This window comes from Perognathus longimembris, chromosome 3 (assembly GCF_023159225.1).
Source record: "Perognathus longimembris pacificus isolate PPM17 chromosome 3, ASM2315922v1, whole genome shotgun sequence".
In the NCBI taxonomy this organism is placed as follows: Eukaryota; Metazoa; Chordata; class Mammalia; order Rodentia; family Heteromyidae; genus Perognathus; species Perognathus longimembris.
The window spans coordinates 110375755-110393244 of record NC_063163.1 but is presented as its reverse complement, the minus strand read 5'-3'; the positions used below and the strand labels follow the sequence as shown (position 1 = coordinate 110393244).

Sequence of the window (17490 nt, the reverse complement as noted above, 5' to 3'; positions counted from 1 at the left end):
GCAAGGCCCAAGCCAAAGCTGTAGACACTTGCAGGCAACAAGTACTATGACTTGGATAGAGGCACAAACCTAACCCTGAGTTACCTTGTGTCATTCATCCAAGGGTTACTGTTGACCTTTTGACTTGACAGAAACACTAGAGTAAAGGAGAACACAAAAATACTTTCTACAAGTTTCTGGAAAATGATTCCTTAATACATGCTTTAGGAAGGTCTCTCCCCTTGCCTTTTTTTTTTTGTGGCCAGTCCTGGGCCTTGAACTCAGGGCCTGAGCACTGTCCCTGGCTTCCTTTTGCTCAAGGCTAGCACTCTGCCACTTGAGCCACAGCACCACTTCTGGCCGTTTTCTATATATGTGGTGCTGGGGAATCGAACCCAGGGCTTCATGTATACAAGGCAAGCGCTCTTACCACTAGGCCATATTCCCAGCCCTCCCCTTGTCTTTTTAAGGAGGAGAAACTAGTTAAAGCATGCAAAATGCATTTCAAGTGGCTTTAGAGAGCCTCATTTCTATTCCAAGGTTTATAACGAAGTGGCTTGAGTTCATATTGAACTGTGGAGCCCCCCTGCCTTTTGGCCAGGAAGTGTCTGAAAAGTATGGGAAACGAATGAGTCAGACAGATGCTACCCTCGCGTCCCCAGAGTTCGGAACTAAGCAGAGGAGACAGGTCATGGGAAAAACAAATACATGACGTATAGATGGCAGAAGAGGAATGGTGAATGCAGGTCATGCCAGGGATGCCTACATTTCTGAGGAGAGGCTTCCCAGGGGAAGCGATGTCTAAGCAATGGTCTGAAAGGTGAGAATCTATCCATCTAGAGATGAGGAGAGAGGAGAGAAGAGAGATAATGGTTTGGCTGGGTCTCTGGAGGTTAGAGCGAGGACTAACCAGCAAAAGGGGAGACAGTGAGAGCAGTAATTGGTCACAAGGAAGATTCCTGGAGTCAAACAACTTGAAGTGTTTGGGGACCTGCAGGTGACTTACGGATTGGTCAAAGTAACTACTGTCTCTCTGATGGTCCTAGAATGTCATACACAGGTAGACAAACATACTGAGGAACTTCTCCATTGATAAGAATTTTCATTTGGATAAAAGTAAAGATTTCTGAATGTTATGGGAGGGAGGAATAGAGTCAGCACAAAACAACTCAGTCCTAAGTATTTGGAGAGAATTCTGTGTGCACAGGAATTCGTTACAATGAATTTGTATATACCACCACTCCATAAAAACACACAAATGATTCCTTGATGACTACTTTGTGTGGGTTCTTCATTTAGCAATTCCCCTTTGGAAGAAAAGAAAGTTGCTTCTCATTTTCTTTTATTTTCGTGGGTGAGATCAATAACTTGCTACTCACAAATAAATACTACAAAATCTTGCATTTCAACTCCAGAGCTCTTTTGTAAAGGGTAGGTAAAAAGAAGAGCCTTGTAAAACCGAAGATTTATTATAGTCCATGGAAAAAAATTGATTCTCCAGAATCAATTATTGTTTCATAGCAAGAGCACCACAAAATGGTTGTTTAAAAGGACAGTTGAGTTTAGAGTAGTTATTTGAATCCACAGTACTCTTTTTCTTTTTGTAGCCATTGGTTTTATTTTTCCAATTTTTAGCCAGGCTTTTGGACCATATGAACATATAACTTTATAAGGTCTAGGTTGACATTCCTTTATCATTTATCAGAATAATATGGCAAGCTGAATTAGGATTAGTTACACAAAACTGATTTAAGAGGTATTTACTCTTAGTTAAAAGTTGTTACTTATTCTTCGCTTGCAAACATTGAATATTGAATGCCACCTGTGGTTAAAAAGAATCATAATGCTGAATGTATTTCAAGGAGAGATGGGATTGGGGCCTAGTATGGAAATTCCTTTCATTCATACATTGTACTCCTCCATTTATTTATTCTTTCAATCAGCATGTTACCATTGTCTACTAAAGGTGAAATACCTTGATAGATGCAGATACTGAAAAGTTCTAGAACTTTAAGAAAATAAGAGTGATGACTCTCAGTCCGGAGTGTTGATTGATGACTCCTTTGAAAAGCTACCACCTACACGCACATCGTTTCCCATGACCTCAGGATCTTGAAGCCCACCAACTGGACCTCTTGGGATATGTGAATCTTGCCCAGTGACTATTTCCAGTTTTGTTAGTATTTTGAAACAGGCTACCCCACCCAAAGTATCTTAGTCTTCTTAGGGGGTTGATTTTGTTTTCCCAATTTTCTCTTCAAAAATATTGGGGAGTCACATCTTCCCCGCTTGTCCAGTTGACCTATCACTAATAGTACGGAGCCAACCTGCTCCGTGTGATGAGCATGAGCGCCACCTAATGTCCAAATGACAGAAATGCTTGTAAGGACTGACAACTGAAAGGATGGCTATGTACCAAAGGAATGCTCATTGCTAATTTGATTCATTTCTCTCCAATGTTTGTAAACTATTTGTCCTGTTATATTCAGTCCTTTTTATTACATATCAAAATCAATTGAGCAAGCTACCACTGCCTGGATTTGTATAGGTAAAACACCGTTTCTCTCTCTTAAAAATTATCTTTTTGTACTTGTACAAAGGAATTGCCATTTAGCAAAGTAGTTTATGAATACAATGCATCTTAGTCCATGGCACCCCTTCCAACATTCTCATCCCTCCCTCCCCTTCCCTCACTCTTCTTAATTTTATAGGCTGTTATTGGATTCCTAACTGCATTCTCCCCCTCTTCCTCTTTGTCTTTCCCTTTCCATGTACCCATTTCCTGAACTCTGCCTTTCTAAGGCATTACGTTATTTGAGTTCTCCCTTGAATCGACCATATTTCAGTTAATACATTAGTACATACTTGCAAACCACCCAATGAATTTACTTAAAAGTTTATAAGCTAAATCTAGCTTCCACATATAAGGGGGAAAACATGGATCTTTTTTCTTTCTAGGCTTGACTTACAAAATGTTTTATCATTCAAAGTGTATCATTCCAAGTGTTTTTCAGTAAGTGATGTCCTTTGTGTTAATGTAGAACATCTAGTTTTACATTTGTAGAAAAAATGTTTTAGAATATCTTTAAGTCTTCAGAATGATTAGTAAGATAGGGAACCGGCAGACTCCATTTGCACTTTTTCCTAGTTCTATCTGAAGGCTAGCCTGGTAAAATTGTTACAATTAATGAGCCCTTATTGACACATTACTGTCACTAAAGACCACAGCTTATACATGTTAGTTTTATTTTCTAAGTTCTCATCTTGTCTAGCACCTTATACTCGTTAGTTTTATTTTCTAAGTTCTCATCTTGGCTAGCACCTTATATACGTTAGTTTTATTTTCTAAGTTCTCATCTTGGCTAGCACCTGTAGCAGTCATACCTGGTTATGAGACTTTGGTGTTGTGCATCTCTGGTACAACTTTGTTATTATGTAAAATGTTACAAGAATTTAACCATTGAGAAATGACTTCCTTTCCCTTGACCTATTCCTTTGGCAATGACATGTAACTAATTCAACAGTTTCCATGGAGCCTTGGTTAAACTAAAATTACCCTCATGCCATTTCATTTCTAGTAATGAAAAGAAATGATTAAAGAAAATAATCAGAATGCAATGACACAAATACTGATTCACTGGAAGCCATAAGAATTAGGCTCCAGTTGGGCTTCAATTTCCCCTGGCTGTGCCTTCTTTTGCCAGCCATTTATCTTTTGTATTTCACTTTCCACATCTGTGGAAATTCCTCAGCCCTTACACCAAGAGAAGCTAAATGCAATTGAACATTATTTTGAGTAAAAATTAACAATTATGTTTCAGGTTGGATATGATTGAATGCTTATCCAGTATCAGCCTCCCATCGTATCTACTATAATTCTCATATCATATTTAAAAAAAATATTGTTTTGGAATTGGAACCTCCTGGTATAACTATATAAGTCAGGTTATGAGGATATAGTTAGGGAGAATTGCTCCTAGAGTTATACAACAAATAATTGCTGGGGAGTCCAAGACCTCTTTCTCTACAAAGCTTCCCACCAGCTGTCATGGTGTGGGAAATCTTGTAATGACCAACACCCCCAGATAGTGTGGGACACCCTTGCTCCCACGACTCCACGCGGAAGTGTCACGGAAACTTCTGTCTTACATCGATGAAAGCGCACTGAGGCTGAGCCGCAGGCAGAGCTCTGCCCTAGTTACTAATGTGTTTTTTTTTTATTACACATATACTTCTGTTGCTTTTGAAAGTCATCAGGAGATAGGACAGGAATGGTTGGTTGGCTGCTTTAGTTTCCTGGGAATATTATGGAAGGAGGGATATTATGAAGAGGTGAGGCCATAGATGTGTCTACATTTGTGGAGGAAAGATGTACAATGCTAGCTGAAGGGTTGAGAGGCCAAGGGTGGAGCTATGTTAACGACTTGTGTCCTGAGGGTTGATAATTTGGACAAATAGCTGTGTTATGGAGTGATTGCTGTCCCTTGCATGCATCTCAACCTTGGCTGCACATGAGAAACCCTAAGATGGTTAATGGAATCCCAGTGCCCAAATCGGATTCTAGATTGATGAAGTCATGATCTCTTCAGGCAAAATTCTAGTCCTCTTGCTCAATTCCCATATACAGGCAGGAGTCGACATTTCTTACAACTCAGGAGGAGAGTGCTGATTCCATATGCCTTAACTCTAGATGTGGCTGTGATCTTTGTTCTTTACCAGGCTAGCAAAAATACATGGCTACAACAGGTGCTAAGAACAATGAACATGTAATATGTCTGTCAAACGCATTGTTTTCTCTTGATGTGTGACTTCTAGGAACTCAAAAGAACTAAGTTTTTCCCAAAGCAATTCTATTACCTACAAGTACTCACAGATAGTATTATTTTTACTAAGTAGTCAGTGAGTGGAAGATCAAATATTTGAGAGCTTTTGTTTTCAGCGGTGGCAAATTGGAAATAGCCAATTTCAGTATCTAATATTGGGAGGAAATGATTTGTTAAATTATTTTTATACTGTCAAAGTAATGTACAGAGGGATTACAGTTATATATGTAAGGCAGTGATTTTTTTAAGAATTAAGATTTGTATATTTTTACAACTCGGTGAGACTTGAAGTACTTTGAAGGCAAGGGGGTAGATGTGTATTTGGGATTGAATTGTTCCCTGATAGTTGTGGAAGGGGGGCCAAGAGAGAAGAGAAAAAGAAAGGAAAGGGTAAGAGAAAAATAGCGTCTCACATTTTATAGTTTAATGTTTGTTAAGGATGAAAGGGTAAAGGTTGTTTATGTTCTGTCTGTTGAAACTGTGTCTCCTGGGTTACAATTAAAATAGCTCCAACTATGAAATGTTTTTGTTGAAAGATTTTCTGTTGGTTGACTCCTGGGTCTTCTGAATAAAATACCTATTCTTGTCTTTCTCCTTTCCTCCATTCTACTCCTTCCTCTCACTAAACAAGCCCACATGGAAAAATTTATATTTTACTAGCTAACTTAGATGGCAAAGTGGAAGTTATTCTATACTCACATGTAATACTGTTAAAACTTTCCCCCAAGTCTCTATTCTTTGTCAAAGGATTCCATTTCTGCATATAAAGGAAAAAAACTTAATCATTTTTTTTTGATTCCATGCTACAAAAATTCCTTCCTTCCTAGCTAATCTAGTTAAGCACAGCATTTTGACAGGTGATTTCCTTAGTTAAGAGAGCGATCAGGTATTTTTCAGTGGTAGTCTGAAAATAGATAAGTCTCTGAGCTTTGAAGTTTTAGCAATTAAGACTCGGTGAAAGAAGTGCCTTTATGATATTAGTATGAGGTGGATTTTATTCTGGGCAATTATACAATGAAGATGTAGTTAATAGGCTAAATAAAATATCACAGAATGATTTGATTAATGTAACAGATGTGATTAGCCAAGTGTTTCCTTAGCATTGTTACTCAAATAGCCAAATATTAGCAAAGGTCTCTACTGCCTTCCGACATATCAGAATGAAAATCAAATATTGATAGGAAACAGTCGCAATCATTTTTTAAATTCCCCAGATCTTTATCATCTGTTCATTTTTAAAATTATAAACAATCAGTTCTTGTGAATTTTAAAATGTGACACTATTGTTTTATGATCCTTATTTCTAGCACAAAGTGGCACGTTTTTTTAACCTCAAAATTACGTGCTAGTGATGTCTAAGTACGTAGTTTCTAATTGCAGTATTATGATAGCTTTGAGTCAATTTCTTGCTTAAAAAATACTAAGCCTTTTTTATTTGCATAAAAGATACAGTTCAGATTCAGCTTGTGGGACACCAATAACAATGCCCTCCAAACAAGCGGGATCACACTCAATGCTCTTAGACAATAGCATCTGCACTCTTGGTGACGTGTGGCAGCACAGGGTGAGATGGAGCCCTATTGTATGTTTCCAAGGCAAGCTATGATATTTTATTCAGCTCCATCATTTACTTGAAGTTCACCAAGCTTACCTTCCTATTCAGTATTTTGTAGAATGCCATCCTTCTTCATCTCAAAACCTCAAACACTATTACAAATCTACTCTCCTCTCCATCATCAAAGGGCTCGTTTCAAATTCCACCCTGTTTTAGTTTTTTTTACAAAAGGCACCAAACAAGAATAGTGCTTATTGTGTATCTTAAATTGTATGTTAACCTACAAGTGATGAGGGTGTTTATTTGGTCCAGCATTGCCTATAAAGTGAAATTTATCAGTAAATGGTACTTCTGTAAGATGTACAATAAACAGCATCAGATATATTTTGCTCACACAAAGTGCTATTTGTCCAAGCATATTATCTGCGAATGTGACATTTTGACACCATCAGACCGGAGGCTGAGTCCTAAGATAAGGGGAAGGCAAAGCCACCTAGCCGGAGAAATTATCTCTCCCCACTTCCTGACCCATCCAGGAGATGAGCAAACATTCAAAAGACCACACAGAGCATGGGAGTGGATGGCATATTTTTTTCTTATAAATCCTGAACTTCTGAAGTTGGAATTTAAAACAGTGACTAACTTTTACCTTGTTGGGGAAATAATGAGTAAAGAACAAGAGTCAAAGGCCATACTACTGCCCAAGGTCATCTGATTTCAGAAGCTAGCTAGGGTCAGGGCTTGGAAGAACATGAGAAAATCAATTTTATTCAATTTATTTTATTGGTGAAAGGAGTGTTTTATAATGAAATGGATACTGATTTTTTTTTTTTACCAATTCTGATTTTTAAAAATGAAATGTTTTCCTCCTTTATTCTTACTTAGCTGCTTGAATAATGATTTCTCTATAGCATAAAATCTTTTATGTGTATGTAATGGAAGAGTAATACTGGGAATTGAACCCAGGGCTTCTCACACAACTAGTCACAACCTTAAGACTTATGCTAACATGAATACACAGTGCCTTTTTCTACGAGAATATATTTGCATTCCCACTATGGACCTTCTTGTTTAGTTTTGACCTTTTCCCTTGCTTAGATAGGACTGTTTCAACACAAGTTGGTATTTATTTGTTAGAACATTCTCAAATTGATCAATCCCCTTACTGAATTATAAATGGATGTGTAATACAGTAGCTACTATCAAGTGTGGGAAGAGAGGTAGGGTGAGTCTGTTTCTGTTTTGGTCTGTGATAGGGCTTCGTCATAGGGCTTGGGCATTGTTCCTGAACTTTTCTGCTGAATGCGAACACTCTGCTCTACCACTATGAGTCACAGCTCTACTTCTGGTTTTCTGATGGTTAATTGAACATAAGAGTCTCATGGATTTTTCTTTTTCTTTTTTCTTTTTCTTTTTTTTTTTTTTTTTTGTCCAGTCTTGGGCCTTGGACTCAGGGCCTGAGCACTGTCCCTGGCTTCTTCCTGCTCAAGGCTAGCACTCTGCCACCTGAGCCACAGCGCCCCTTCTGGCCGTTTTCCATATATGCGGTGCTGGGGAATCGAAACCAAGAGCTCCATGTGTAGGAGCCACTAGGCCATATTCCCAGCCCCTCTCATGGATTTTTATGCCCCCAGGTGGCTTTGAACCACCATCCTCAGATCTCAGCCTCCTGAGTAGCTAGGATTACAGGTGTGAGCCACTACCACTAGGGTGGGTAGGACTGGTTGTTTTAGCTAATGTGTCACATGGAAAGTTTTCTTTTACCCATTATAGAACAAATAAGGTTCCTTAATCAAACAGAATAGATTTATCCAAAATAACAGAAGACCTGAGATGGCTAGCTATAGGGTTGTTACCTTCCCTGCATTGGCTTCATCCTGAAGCTCCTCAAATTGGTCCCATATATCTCTAGCTCCTGTGTCTCTAATCATGGTGATTTGGCTCTAGCTGTTCACTGAAGTACTGTCTTCTGCTCATAAACACACACCCAGGGGAAAGAAAGGGTTCTTAATATATCTCCCTGCAAATGCCTCTTTCATTGACTTTTACGTGGGCTCGTCTTTTCCTACATTAATCGCTAACATACTTTGGCCACTTTGAGCCTACTCTTGCATTTGGAAGTAGAATTAGTCCCGCAGAACCTGCAGAAATGAGAATAGTAGTAAGTGAATTGCTTAAAGGAAACCAGAGTGCTAATGGCTGCCAAAGTTATGCTTATGTTTGCCCTATAGTCTTCTATGCTTTGTCAAAACTTCGGTGTGATCAAAGCATTTACATTTCTTGCTTATACTGGTTTGCGAAGGGTATTTGTAAGTTGGCAGTGTGTTGAGTGCAGATTTTTTTAAACAAAACTTTATCACTGATGATGTTTGGGGCAGGAAAAGATGTGAATAGCAGCAAACACTTTCCAGCTGTGAAAACCCAAAAATGTATGCAGACCTCAGGGCATTGTCAATTGTCCACTGATGGCACAAGCAGCTGTATGTGAGGCTGCTAGTTTATCAAAGGTGTGAGGGTAGGAGTTACTGCTTGGCTAACCCATTTAAATAAGGTTAAAATTTGCTAAGCTGAATCTAACCCCCTCATGGATAGTTAAATGTGGCCCTCTATTTTGTCTAACTGCTGAATGCTCTTGGCACATTCTGAATGGGGCAATCAGTAAGTTCCTCATATAGGCCACACAATTCCTGGGAAATCTCAATGACTTGTCAGAAGAAATGTAAAAGAAAATGGAATCTGATGATTCAGCTTGTAAGTTTCCTATGGTAGAGACTTACTTCGCAGATGACATAATTCTCTCAATCCTTTTCTATTGTAAGATAAAGACAGTGATCATCCATGTTCTTTTTTTGTGGTTGTTGATACTCTTGAGCACTTTTCTAAGGGTTTCTAAGGGACTGTTTTTAATGACTTCTTTCCTCCCTTGCCCAACTCCAAGAATATCATGTTCTTTATATTCACCCTTTCCAGGTTATGATAATTCATACCCTAATAACTTTTATTTCCAAGCCTCGGGTCTTTTGAAAGGAATCAGAGGTACAACTATATACAAGCTTTTTGAATACTTGGTGTCAGGGTCTTTTCCTCTATCAGAGAGTGCAGAAGAAAGAAACTGGGAAAACTGTCAGTGTGGGATTCCTGCCTGCTCTTCTGCTGACAGTGATCACAGTAGTAGATGACTGGCCCCAAATGACAGTCACAATAGCCTCTCAGGTCTGAGTGTTATTTGAGCAATCCTGTGATACAGAAGGTAAAAATACAAGGCTAAAGAAACATAATGCCATTACAGATGTGTTACTAATTTTGGAGAAAGGCCTTTCACAGTCTTCTTTAAAAGAAGCATTGCCATTCAGCACTTCCACTCTTAAATCCAAATGGATAAACTCGCATCAGAATCAACCTGCATTTTTCAGATAGTTTTGATCTCTTACAAATGCTGTCACCTCCACTTCCAGCCAATATGGAGTTCAGGGCTGGATTTATGCTTCCACCTTAGAATATTAAAACAAACTGGACAAAATATACGAAAGAGCAGCTTGCATGACAGTGGATACTAGACAATGGAAGTCAGTGGCATCAGAAAGGATGAGTAGCAGACTCCCACCTAGGACTTCAGGGAAAATACCTGTCTCTGTCAGGCAGTCAAAATGCTTCTAAATTACAGAGAGCATCCGGAGGGTTCATGTCTCAGTAATGGAGGATAATTAGCCCTTCATGACACATTGCTCCAGACTTGTCTAGCAAGATTTAAAAGCAGGAGTTGAAAGGAACAAACTGTTTCTAAGTAACTTGACTATCACCAAACAAAGCTCAAGAGCATTTGCAAAAAATATTCAACTCAACAAGGTCAAATTGATGACATTTGGCCTCCAGTCAAGAATTACTAAGCATGAAGAAAAGCTAAAAACATGACTCATAATGAGGAGACAAGTCAATCCATCAGAACTGACAGATACAGGCCTCAAACAGATGTTAGAATGAGCAGACAAAAAGAGAATTGAAACAGTTGTTCTTACCGTGTTCCATATGTTCAAAATTTGAATTATTCCTGGAAGACAAATGAATCACCACAAATTTAACTTCTAGCATGGAAAATGGTAGTATTTGCGATAAGTACACTGGACGTGACTAACAAGAGAGTAGATGTTGCAAAAGAAGTCAGTTTGGAGATACAGCAATAGAAATCCAAAATAAACACAATGAGAAGATTATGTTCAGTGAACAGATAATCAGTGATCTTTGGAAAGAATTTGAGCATTCTAATATGCATGTAAATAGAGAAATGGACAGAAAAATATATTTTTTCTTGTCTAGAAAATTCCTAGGCGTAACTCTTTAAACCCATAGATTGGAGAGCACAACAAACTCCAATCACAAAAAACAAGCAAACAGCAAGAGAAGTAATGACCATTTACTTAAAACTAGAGATAAACACTGAAAAGCAGCATAAGAGAAAGACACATTACAGGTAGGAGAGTTAAGTGTGGTGGTGGATTTCTCATTGGACAGAATGCAGGGGAGAAGCAAATGGAACATTTTAAAAAGTAGTAGTTTAAAGATGGTGTGTGTGTGTATGTGTATGTATGTGTGTGAGAGAGAGAGAGGGAGAGAGAAAGAGAGAGAGAGAGAAACCTGTCAATCTGAAATTCTATACCCAGTTAACGTATCCTTCAAATACAAAGGCATGAGCTACTGGCAACTGGCATAAGTGTTTGTATTTTGAGGTTTTACTAATACTACCGGTTAACCTTTCATTAATTAATATAATTCTTTTCAAAGTTGTGCTTTTCCATTAAGATCTTTAATGTACTTAGATTTTTTTCCCCACAGAAAGGACATCATCCTTTTCTCCCTATTTAAATATTCCACATATCTAACACCTGTATTTCCATGTGGACCTGCCCTAGCTATTTCTACTCTTTGTTTTGCCAGTCCTGGGGCTTGTCCCAGGCACTGTCCCTGGCTTCTTTTTGCTCCAGGCTATCACTCTGCCTCTTGAGCCACAGCACCACTTCTGGAGTTTTCTGTGTATGTGGTGCTAAGGAATCGAACCCAGGGCTTCCTGCATGCTAGGCAAGCACTCTACCACTAGGCCACATCCCAGCCCCGTTATTTCTACTCTTATACAATGTAATTCATGTGGCAAATATGTTTGTACTATGACTTGGTGTCTGGTAGGATGACTTCATTTTTTTCTTCTTTCTCTACTGCATTTTGGCTCTTTCTACCATGTTGGAATTCAATATGGTTGTTAAAAGCAAGTGAGAAGTGGAGCAGCAGCCAGACTGCCTTCATTTCAAACTGTGGGTTGATTTATAAAGAAGTCTTCCATTTTACTTATGAGGGTTTGTCTAGAGTGACCTTTTGTTTTCACAACCAGTTTGTCAGAGAGGGAGATCTGACTACCACATTGGCAGTTACCCTGTATTCCCTCCCTTGTTCCCAATAGCTCTCTGTAGACCACATGGAGAAAACTTCATTTCATCAGACTTAAATGCGTGTCAACTACATATTGAGGGCTCCTTCTAGGTACAGGCTAGGTTAATCTTGATCAGATTCTCAGAGAATACGTACACCATGCTTAACTTACCTTTTCATCATTTCAATCAGTGCCTTGATGAATTCAAGGGTTGAAGTCTCTATAACTTCATTTTATTATTCTGTCCAGGGAACTCCAATAATGCATGCAACGTTAATCACTTAGTACATTTTGGGTACCTGCTTTGCTTGAGGTATTATTCTAAGTGCTGAATACCTAGCAGTAAGACACTAAGCAAATACTCTTCTCTCATGGAAAAATCCAACATTATATAAAAGAAGCAGAATTATAAATATTTAACTTAGAACTGTGTTAAAGCTATGGAGGGAAATAATGGGGCCTGCTAGGAGAATCACTGGAGGACCGTGTGAGGAATAATGGATCTTGATTTAACCTGTAACATATTTTTCTAAATACCCACTTACTTATCTCACAACATTTATGATCCTTGAACACTGAAATTGTCTAGATATTATGCTCATAAAAGTGACTGAGACCTGGATCCTGTCTTTGAGGAACTCTGGTCTTAATTATTGGATGACAGAAGTACCTGGTATTGAAACCATTGCATCCCAGAGGAAACAAGCATGTTCTTTACCTTTTCCTTTTGTAGATGAGGATAGGAATTCACTCGGGCTCCGTGCTGGCTGGAGTTGTTGGGGTGAGAATGCCACGATATTGCCTGTTTGGAAATAATGTGACTCTGGCAAGCAAATTTGAATCGGGAAGCCATCCTCGGCGCATCAATGTCAGCCCCACCACTTACCAGTAAGTGTTCTCTGGCCTTCTTCCTCCTCTCTTGGGTACTGAGTTGAGCTGGTATCTTGTCATTTTGTGACATCCTCTTCTTTTTCTTAACCCTGTCCTTCTCTAAGTTGTTCTAAGTAAACCGTCCCATCTGAAAGATAGTCATTGTGACACAAACTTGTATTTGCACCCTGCGAGAATACCTGGAACATCTGACTTGACTGAGAGGTTTGTCATTTCCTGTGATCTGTCTTTGTGTTGTAGACCTACTTAAAATACTGGAGAAGACAAATGTTAAGGGTCTACAATGCACTTTAAATCCCAGGATCTGCACAATGTTCCTTATTGTTTATAAAATCCAAAGGAGTAAGATGGAAAAAAATGGTTACATTGTTTCTATTCTTTTAAAAATAGTAAATATTAAGCAAAAATTGTCAAGTTCAATATGCTATGTACAGAGTAAAATTTCAAACTCTATTGATTTTCAAGTAATCTCTGACAACAGTACACATCTTGGACTTCTCAGTTTACCCTTGTTTTGTTTCTTTTTTTAAGTTTTTATTATCAAACTGATGTACAGAGAGGTTACAGTTTCATACGTTAGGCATTGGATACATTTCTTGTACTGTTTGTTACCTTGTCCCTCATACCCCCCTCTCCCCTCCCCCTTACCCCTGTTTTGTTTCTGATAAATGTTATCTCCCCTACTAAAATGCACTCCACATAGGCAGAGTATGTCTGGTTTAGAGCATCAATATATTCCCCAGGACTTAGGGAAAAATGTTTAACATAAACCAAGCACCTCTTAAACATTTATTGGTTTGATGAGTTAAGTGTTCCATAAGGTAGACCTCTATGAATAAATGGAAAAGAACATTATGAAAATTTCTCACCTGGCTCAGACTTTGTGCTAGTCATTGGTACATATTTCATTAGTATCTTATTTTGGTTAACTTAGAAATCAAATTGGTAAACTGTTAGTCCACTCTTGGTGTATTAACTTTCTATCTATGTATCCCTAAACAATAGCATCTTATTTTACATATTTTAATCTATCTAAGTGGTATTTGGCAATATTCTTTTTCCTGTTTTGGTTTGTATTGGACCAAAACTTCATGTTTTTAGAATCTGTCTGTGATGAAACATAGATTAATGGTCATTGGTTACTTGCTATGTGACATTCCGTTCACAACGACATGATGTTTTATTAATTTATTTCTCCATTGATGAGCACTTAGTTTTATTTTGTACTTTTAAATTCATGCAAAGTATGCTCTTACTTTGCATTTCATATAACAATTTTACTTTTCAAAGATTTTACTGGAATTACTGGATTTTTTTAATCTGAAAATTCCTTGCAGACTTAACAGAAAATGTCTTTAGAATCAGGACTATAACTCTGATTTGACAGTCCTCATTTCTTTGAGATATTAAATGAGTCATTGTGTTGCATGAATGGCCAGGGATCATTTCCTCTTCACCTAGAGCATTTCATCACTAATTTTATTTCTTGACAAAAATAAATCTCTATTGAGTCTAGGTTTCTCCATGTTTGATGGTTTCACTTTTATCGAATAAATGTGATGGTTACCCTCATCTTTGTTCCCACTCATCCATGTTTATAAATAGTGCACATATTACAAATAATGGCCTTACCATTGTGTTACTGATGTATGAGGCAGAAATTGTTGCTAATATTGAGGATGGCTTCAGCAAATTTTGAAGTGGCATGAATAATTGAATGATTTCTCTGAGCAGACTTAATTGTTTTTCCTTGATGGATGCAAGCTAAAAATGTAGAAAGACTTTTTTAATTACGTTAATATGAAAGTTTCCTTAACTTTTAAATATTTGTGACTTTCTCATTTTGCAATTGATTAGCTCCTAGATATTTTTTAAAGAATGCTTGTTATTCTTCTGCTGTGAAAACATCTTTTCTTGATAAAGTCAAGCTTTATTTTACCACTACTACTCACAAATTGTTCATTACAAGAGGAAATTTGCATTGCAATTGGATAAGACAAACTCAGAATTAGATTGTGGATGAGAATCCTGTCTTAAGTTCTCTCATCTTGAAAATGAGTACTTATTATCAGCCACCAGTGACTCACATCTATAATCCTAGCTATTCAGGAGGCTGGGATCTGAGGATCAAAGTTCAAAGCCAGCCTAGTCCCTGTGAGACTCATCGCCAATTAACCACTCAAAACCTGGAAGTGGAGCTGTGGCTCCAAGTTGTAGAACACTATCCTTGAGCAAAAGAGCTCAGGGACAGTGCACAGGCCCTGAGTTTAAGCCCTATGAATGACAAAATAATTTAATAAAAAAAGAAAACGAGTACCTATTCAGAAATTATTGCTAGGGTTTAACCTGATGTTTATAAAGTTCTTATTACTTGGAATGTAGTAACATTTATTTATTGTTTCATCCTGTTCTTCTCATGAAGATGGACATCATATTTCTGTACTTCCTTCTATCATTTTAGAAATAGTTCTATTACAGACCCATCTGGCAATCCTAAGGAAAGAATGCATTTGGTTATTTGGTCAAAGGTATTTGAGCTATGAATCAGAATGGAACTAGTAATCAGTTCTATTCTTACGAATTTTTATTAACAGTGGTCTAACTTAGAGACACATGCTAGAAAGTGACTGTTTTCCTGGAAAATACCCCAATTTAAGCAGAAGTTAAAACTGCTTCAAACGGGGCTGGGAATATGGCCTAGTGGCAAGAGTGCTTGCCTCATATACATGAAGCCCTGGGTTCAATTCCCCAGCACCACATATATAGAAAACGGCCAGAAGTGGCGCTGTGGCTCAAGTGGCAGAGTGCTAGCCTTGAGCAAAAAGAAGCCAGGGACAGTGCTCAGGCCCTGAGTCCAAGCCCAAGACTGGCAAAAAGAAAAAAAACAACAAAAAACAAAAAACCAAAAACTGCTTCAAATGAGTCTTATAGATAGGATTACTTGCTGATCACTCATTAATCAGTAATTACTTACCATTGGCTTTTTTTTTTTTTTTTTGGCCAGTCCTGGGCCTTGAACTCAGGGCTTGAGCACTGTCCCTGGCTTCCTTTCACTCAAAGCTAGCACTCTGCCACTTGAGCCACAGCGCCACTTCTGGCCATTTTTTGTATATGTGGTGCTGGGGAATCGAACCCAGGGCTTCATGTATATGAGGCAAGCTCTCTTGCCACTAGGCCATTGTTCCCAGCCCTTACCATTGGCTTTAACAACCCAATATGTAACCTAATTGTTTCATAGCAGTGTCATTGAACTAAAATCAAGTTGTATTCCATGCTGTATTCTTTTCTGCAAGTTCTGTGAGACAAAGATTTCAGCCTTTTCTAGCTACTAGAATTTCCTTGCTTAGTGTCGTCCCCTCTCTCCATTGCTGAAGCCAGCATGGTGCCTGCTACCACCATCACCTCTCCTGATGCATCTTCTTCCCTCTTCCACTTCAAGGGCCAGTAGATAAGCTAAAAATCATCTTAAAGTCACACGACTAGCCATCTTAATTCATCTGCAACCTTAATTGTTCTATGTAGTCTGTTATATTCACAGGTTTCAGAAATTAATCTGCCTATGTAACAAGGGGAAAATCTTAAAGGCTAAACCCTCATTCATTACCTCCCATTCTGGAGAACATTTCTACTTAACATGTTGATGTCAGCAAAATCTTGAAGAAGACTTTACAAGATGAAATCCCTGACTTCTGTAGGCTTTTCACTGCCACGAATGATACAGATTCCTGAAGATGAGCCTCTTAAATACAGAAATATAATGTTACTGTGTAAGCAGCAATGGAGTCCTTGACTTGAATAAATTAAGATATTCTAAGAAATGTGGAAAGGTGATAACAGTCCTTAGAAGTTCGTAATCTTCCCACAGACATATCTACCCCCTATATTATCTATAAAGAAGTTGTAACTTGGGTACTTGGAAGGTTGAGATCAGGATAATTGAAGTTTGAACCAAGTCCTGGCAGAATGTTAGCAAGACTCCATTTCAGTGTGAACAAGCAAGCAGTATGATTGTGTATACCTGATGTCCAAGCTACATGGGAACTAGAAGTATGTGGATCCTGGTCTAGGATGGCCCTGGGCACAAAATGAGGTCCTATTCCATTGGTGCAAAGAGCTAGGAGGTGTGGCTCAAGTGTTAAGAGTGCCTATCTAGAAAATGTGAGGCCCTGAATTCAAATCCCAGTATCACAAAAAAGACCCCAAATGTTAAGTCTTAAATTACAAATATCTTTAGACTATTAGCAATTAAGCCTAAAATTCCATAGATCATGTTTTTAGGCTAGAGTTTCAGGTAGTACTTAAACTTCTACCCTAGTAACTAAGAAAATGGGGTCTAATCTTGATTGAGATATTAGGATCTAGATGGTCAATAACAAATCTTTTACCTCTAAAATCTCATGACAGTCATAGCAGACCTTCATTGGATGACTTATTCTCTCAAAGCAATGTATTCACATTACTTTCATAGAGTCCTCTAAGTGAGTCTGTAATGGACTAAGTATTGCTCTCATCCTCATTTGTCAAATGAGAAGAAAGTGGGACTTCAGAAAGTTTTATAAATCACCAATACTGTGCATCGAAATTAAGTGTGGGGACTCAGAATTCATGTGCACAGGTCCCTATTCTTGAACCTGAGTCTTCATCCATGGCCAAACCACCTTGTTGAGAATTACAAATTCCAATGGATAAAACCACAATAAACAGGGAGAGAGAGCCATAGGAATCAAGAATCAGAAGGAAGGTCCCTTTCTTTCTGGCCTCTGTGGGCTTAACATCCAAGATATACTTGGGTTATTCTACAGTTCTTTTTCTGGGAGGAGGAA

At 38.2% G+C, this 17490-nt stretch overlaps 1 protein-coding gene across 2 annotated transcripts in view; it reads left to right on the top strand.

Annotated features, from left to right (window-relative positions):
* Window positions 1-17490, top strand: part of Gucy1a2 (guanylate cyclase 1 soluble subunit alpha 2) — a 217989-nt gene that overhangs the window by 164081 nt on the left and 36418 nt on the right. For both annotated transcript variants that reach the window (XR_007210533.1, XM_048343770.1), the window contains exon 7: window positions 12510-12664. Coding sequence is in view for 1 of the 2 variants with exons in the window: in XM_048343770.1 (XP_048199727.1) it covers window positions 12510-12664 (155 nt within the window). In the remaining variant the exon portion in view is untranslated. The remainder of the gene's footprint in view (window positions 1-12509; window positions 12665-17490) is intronic.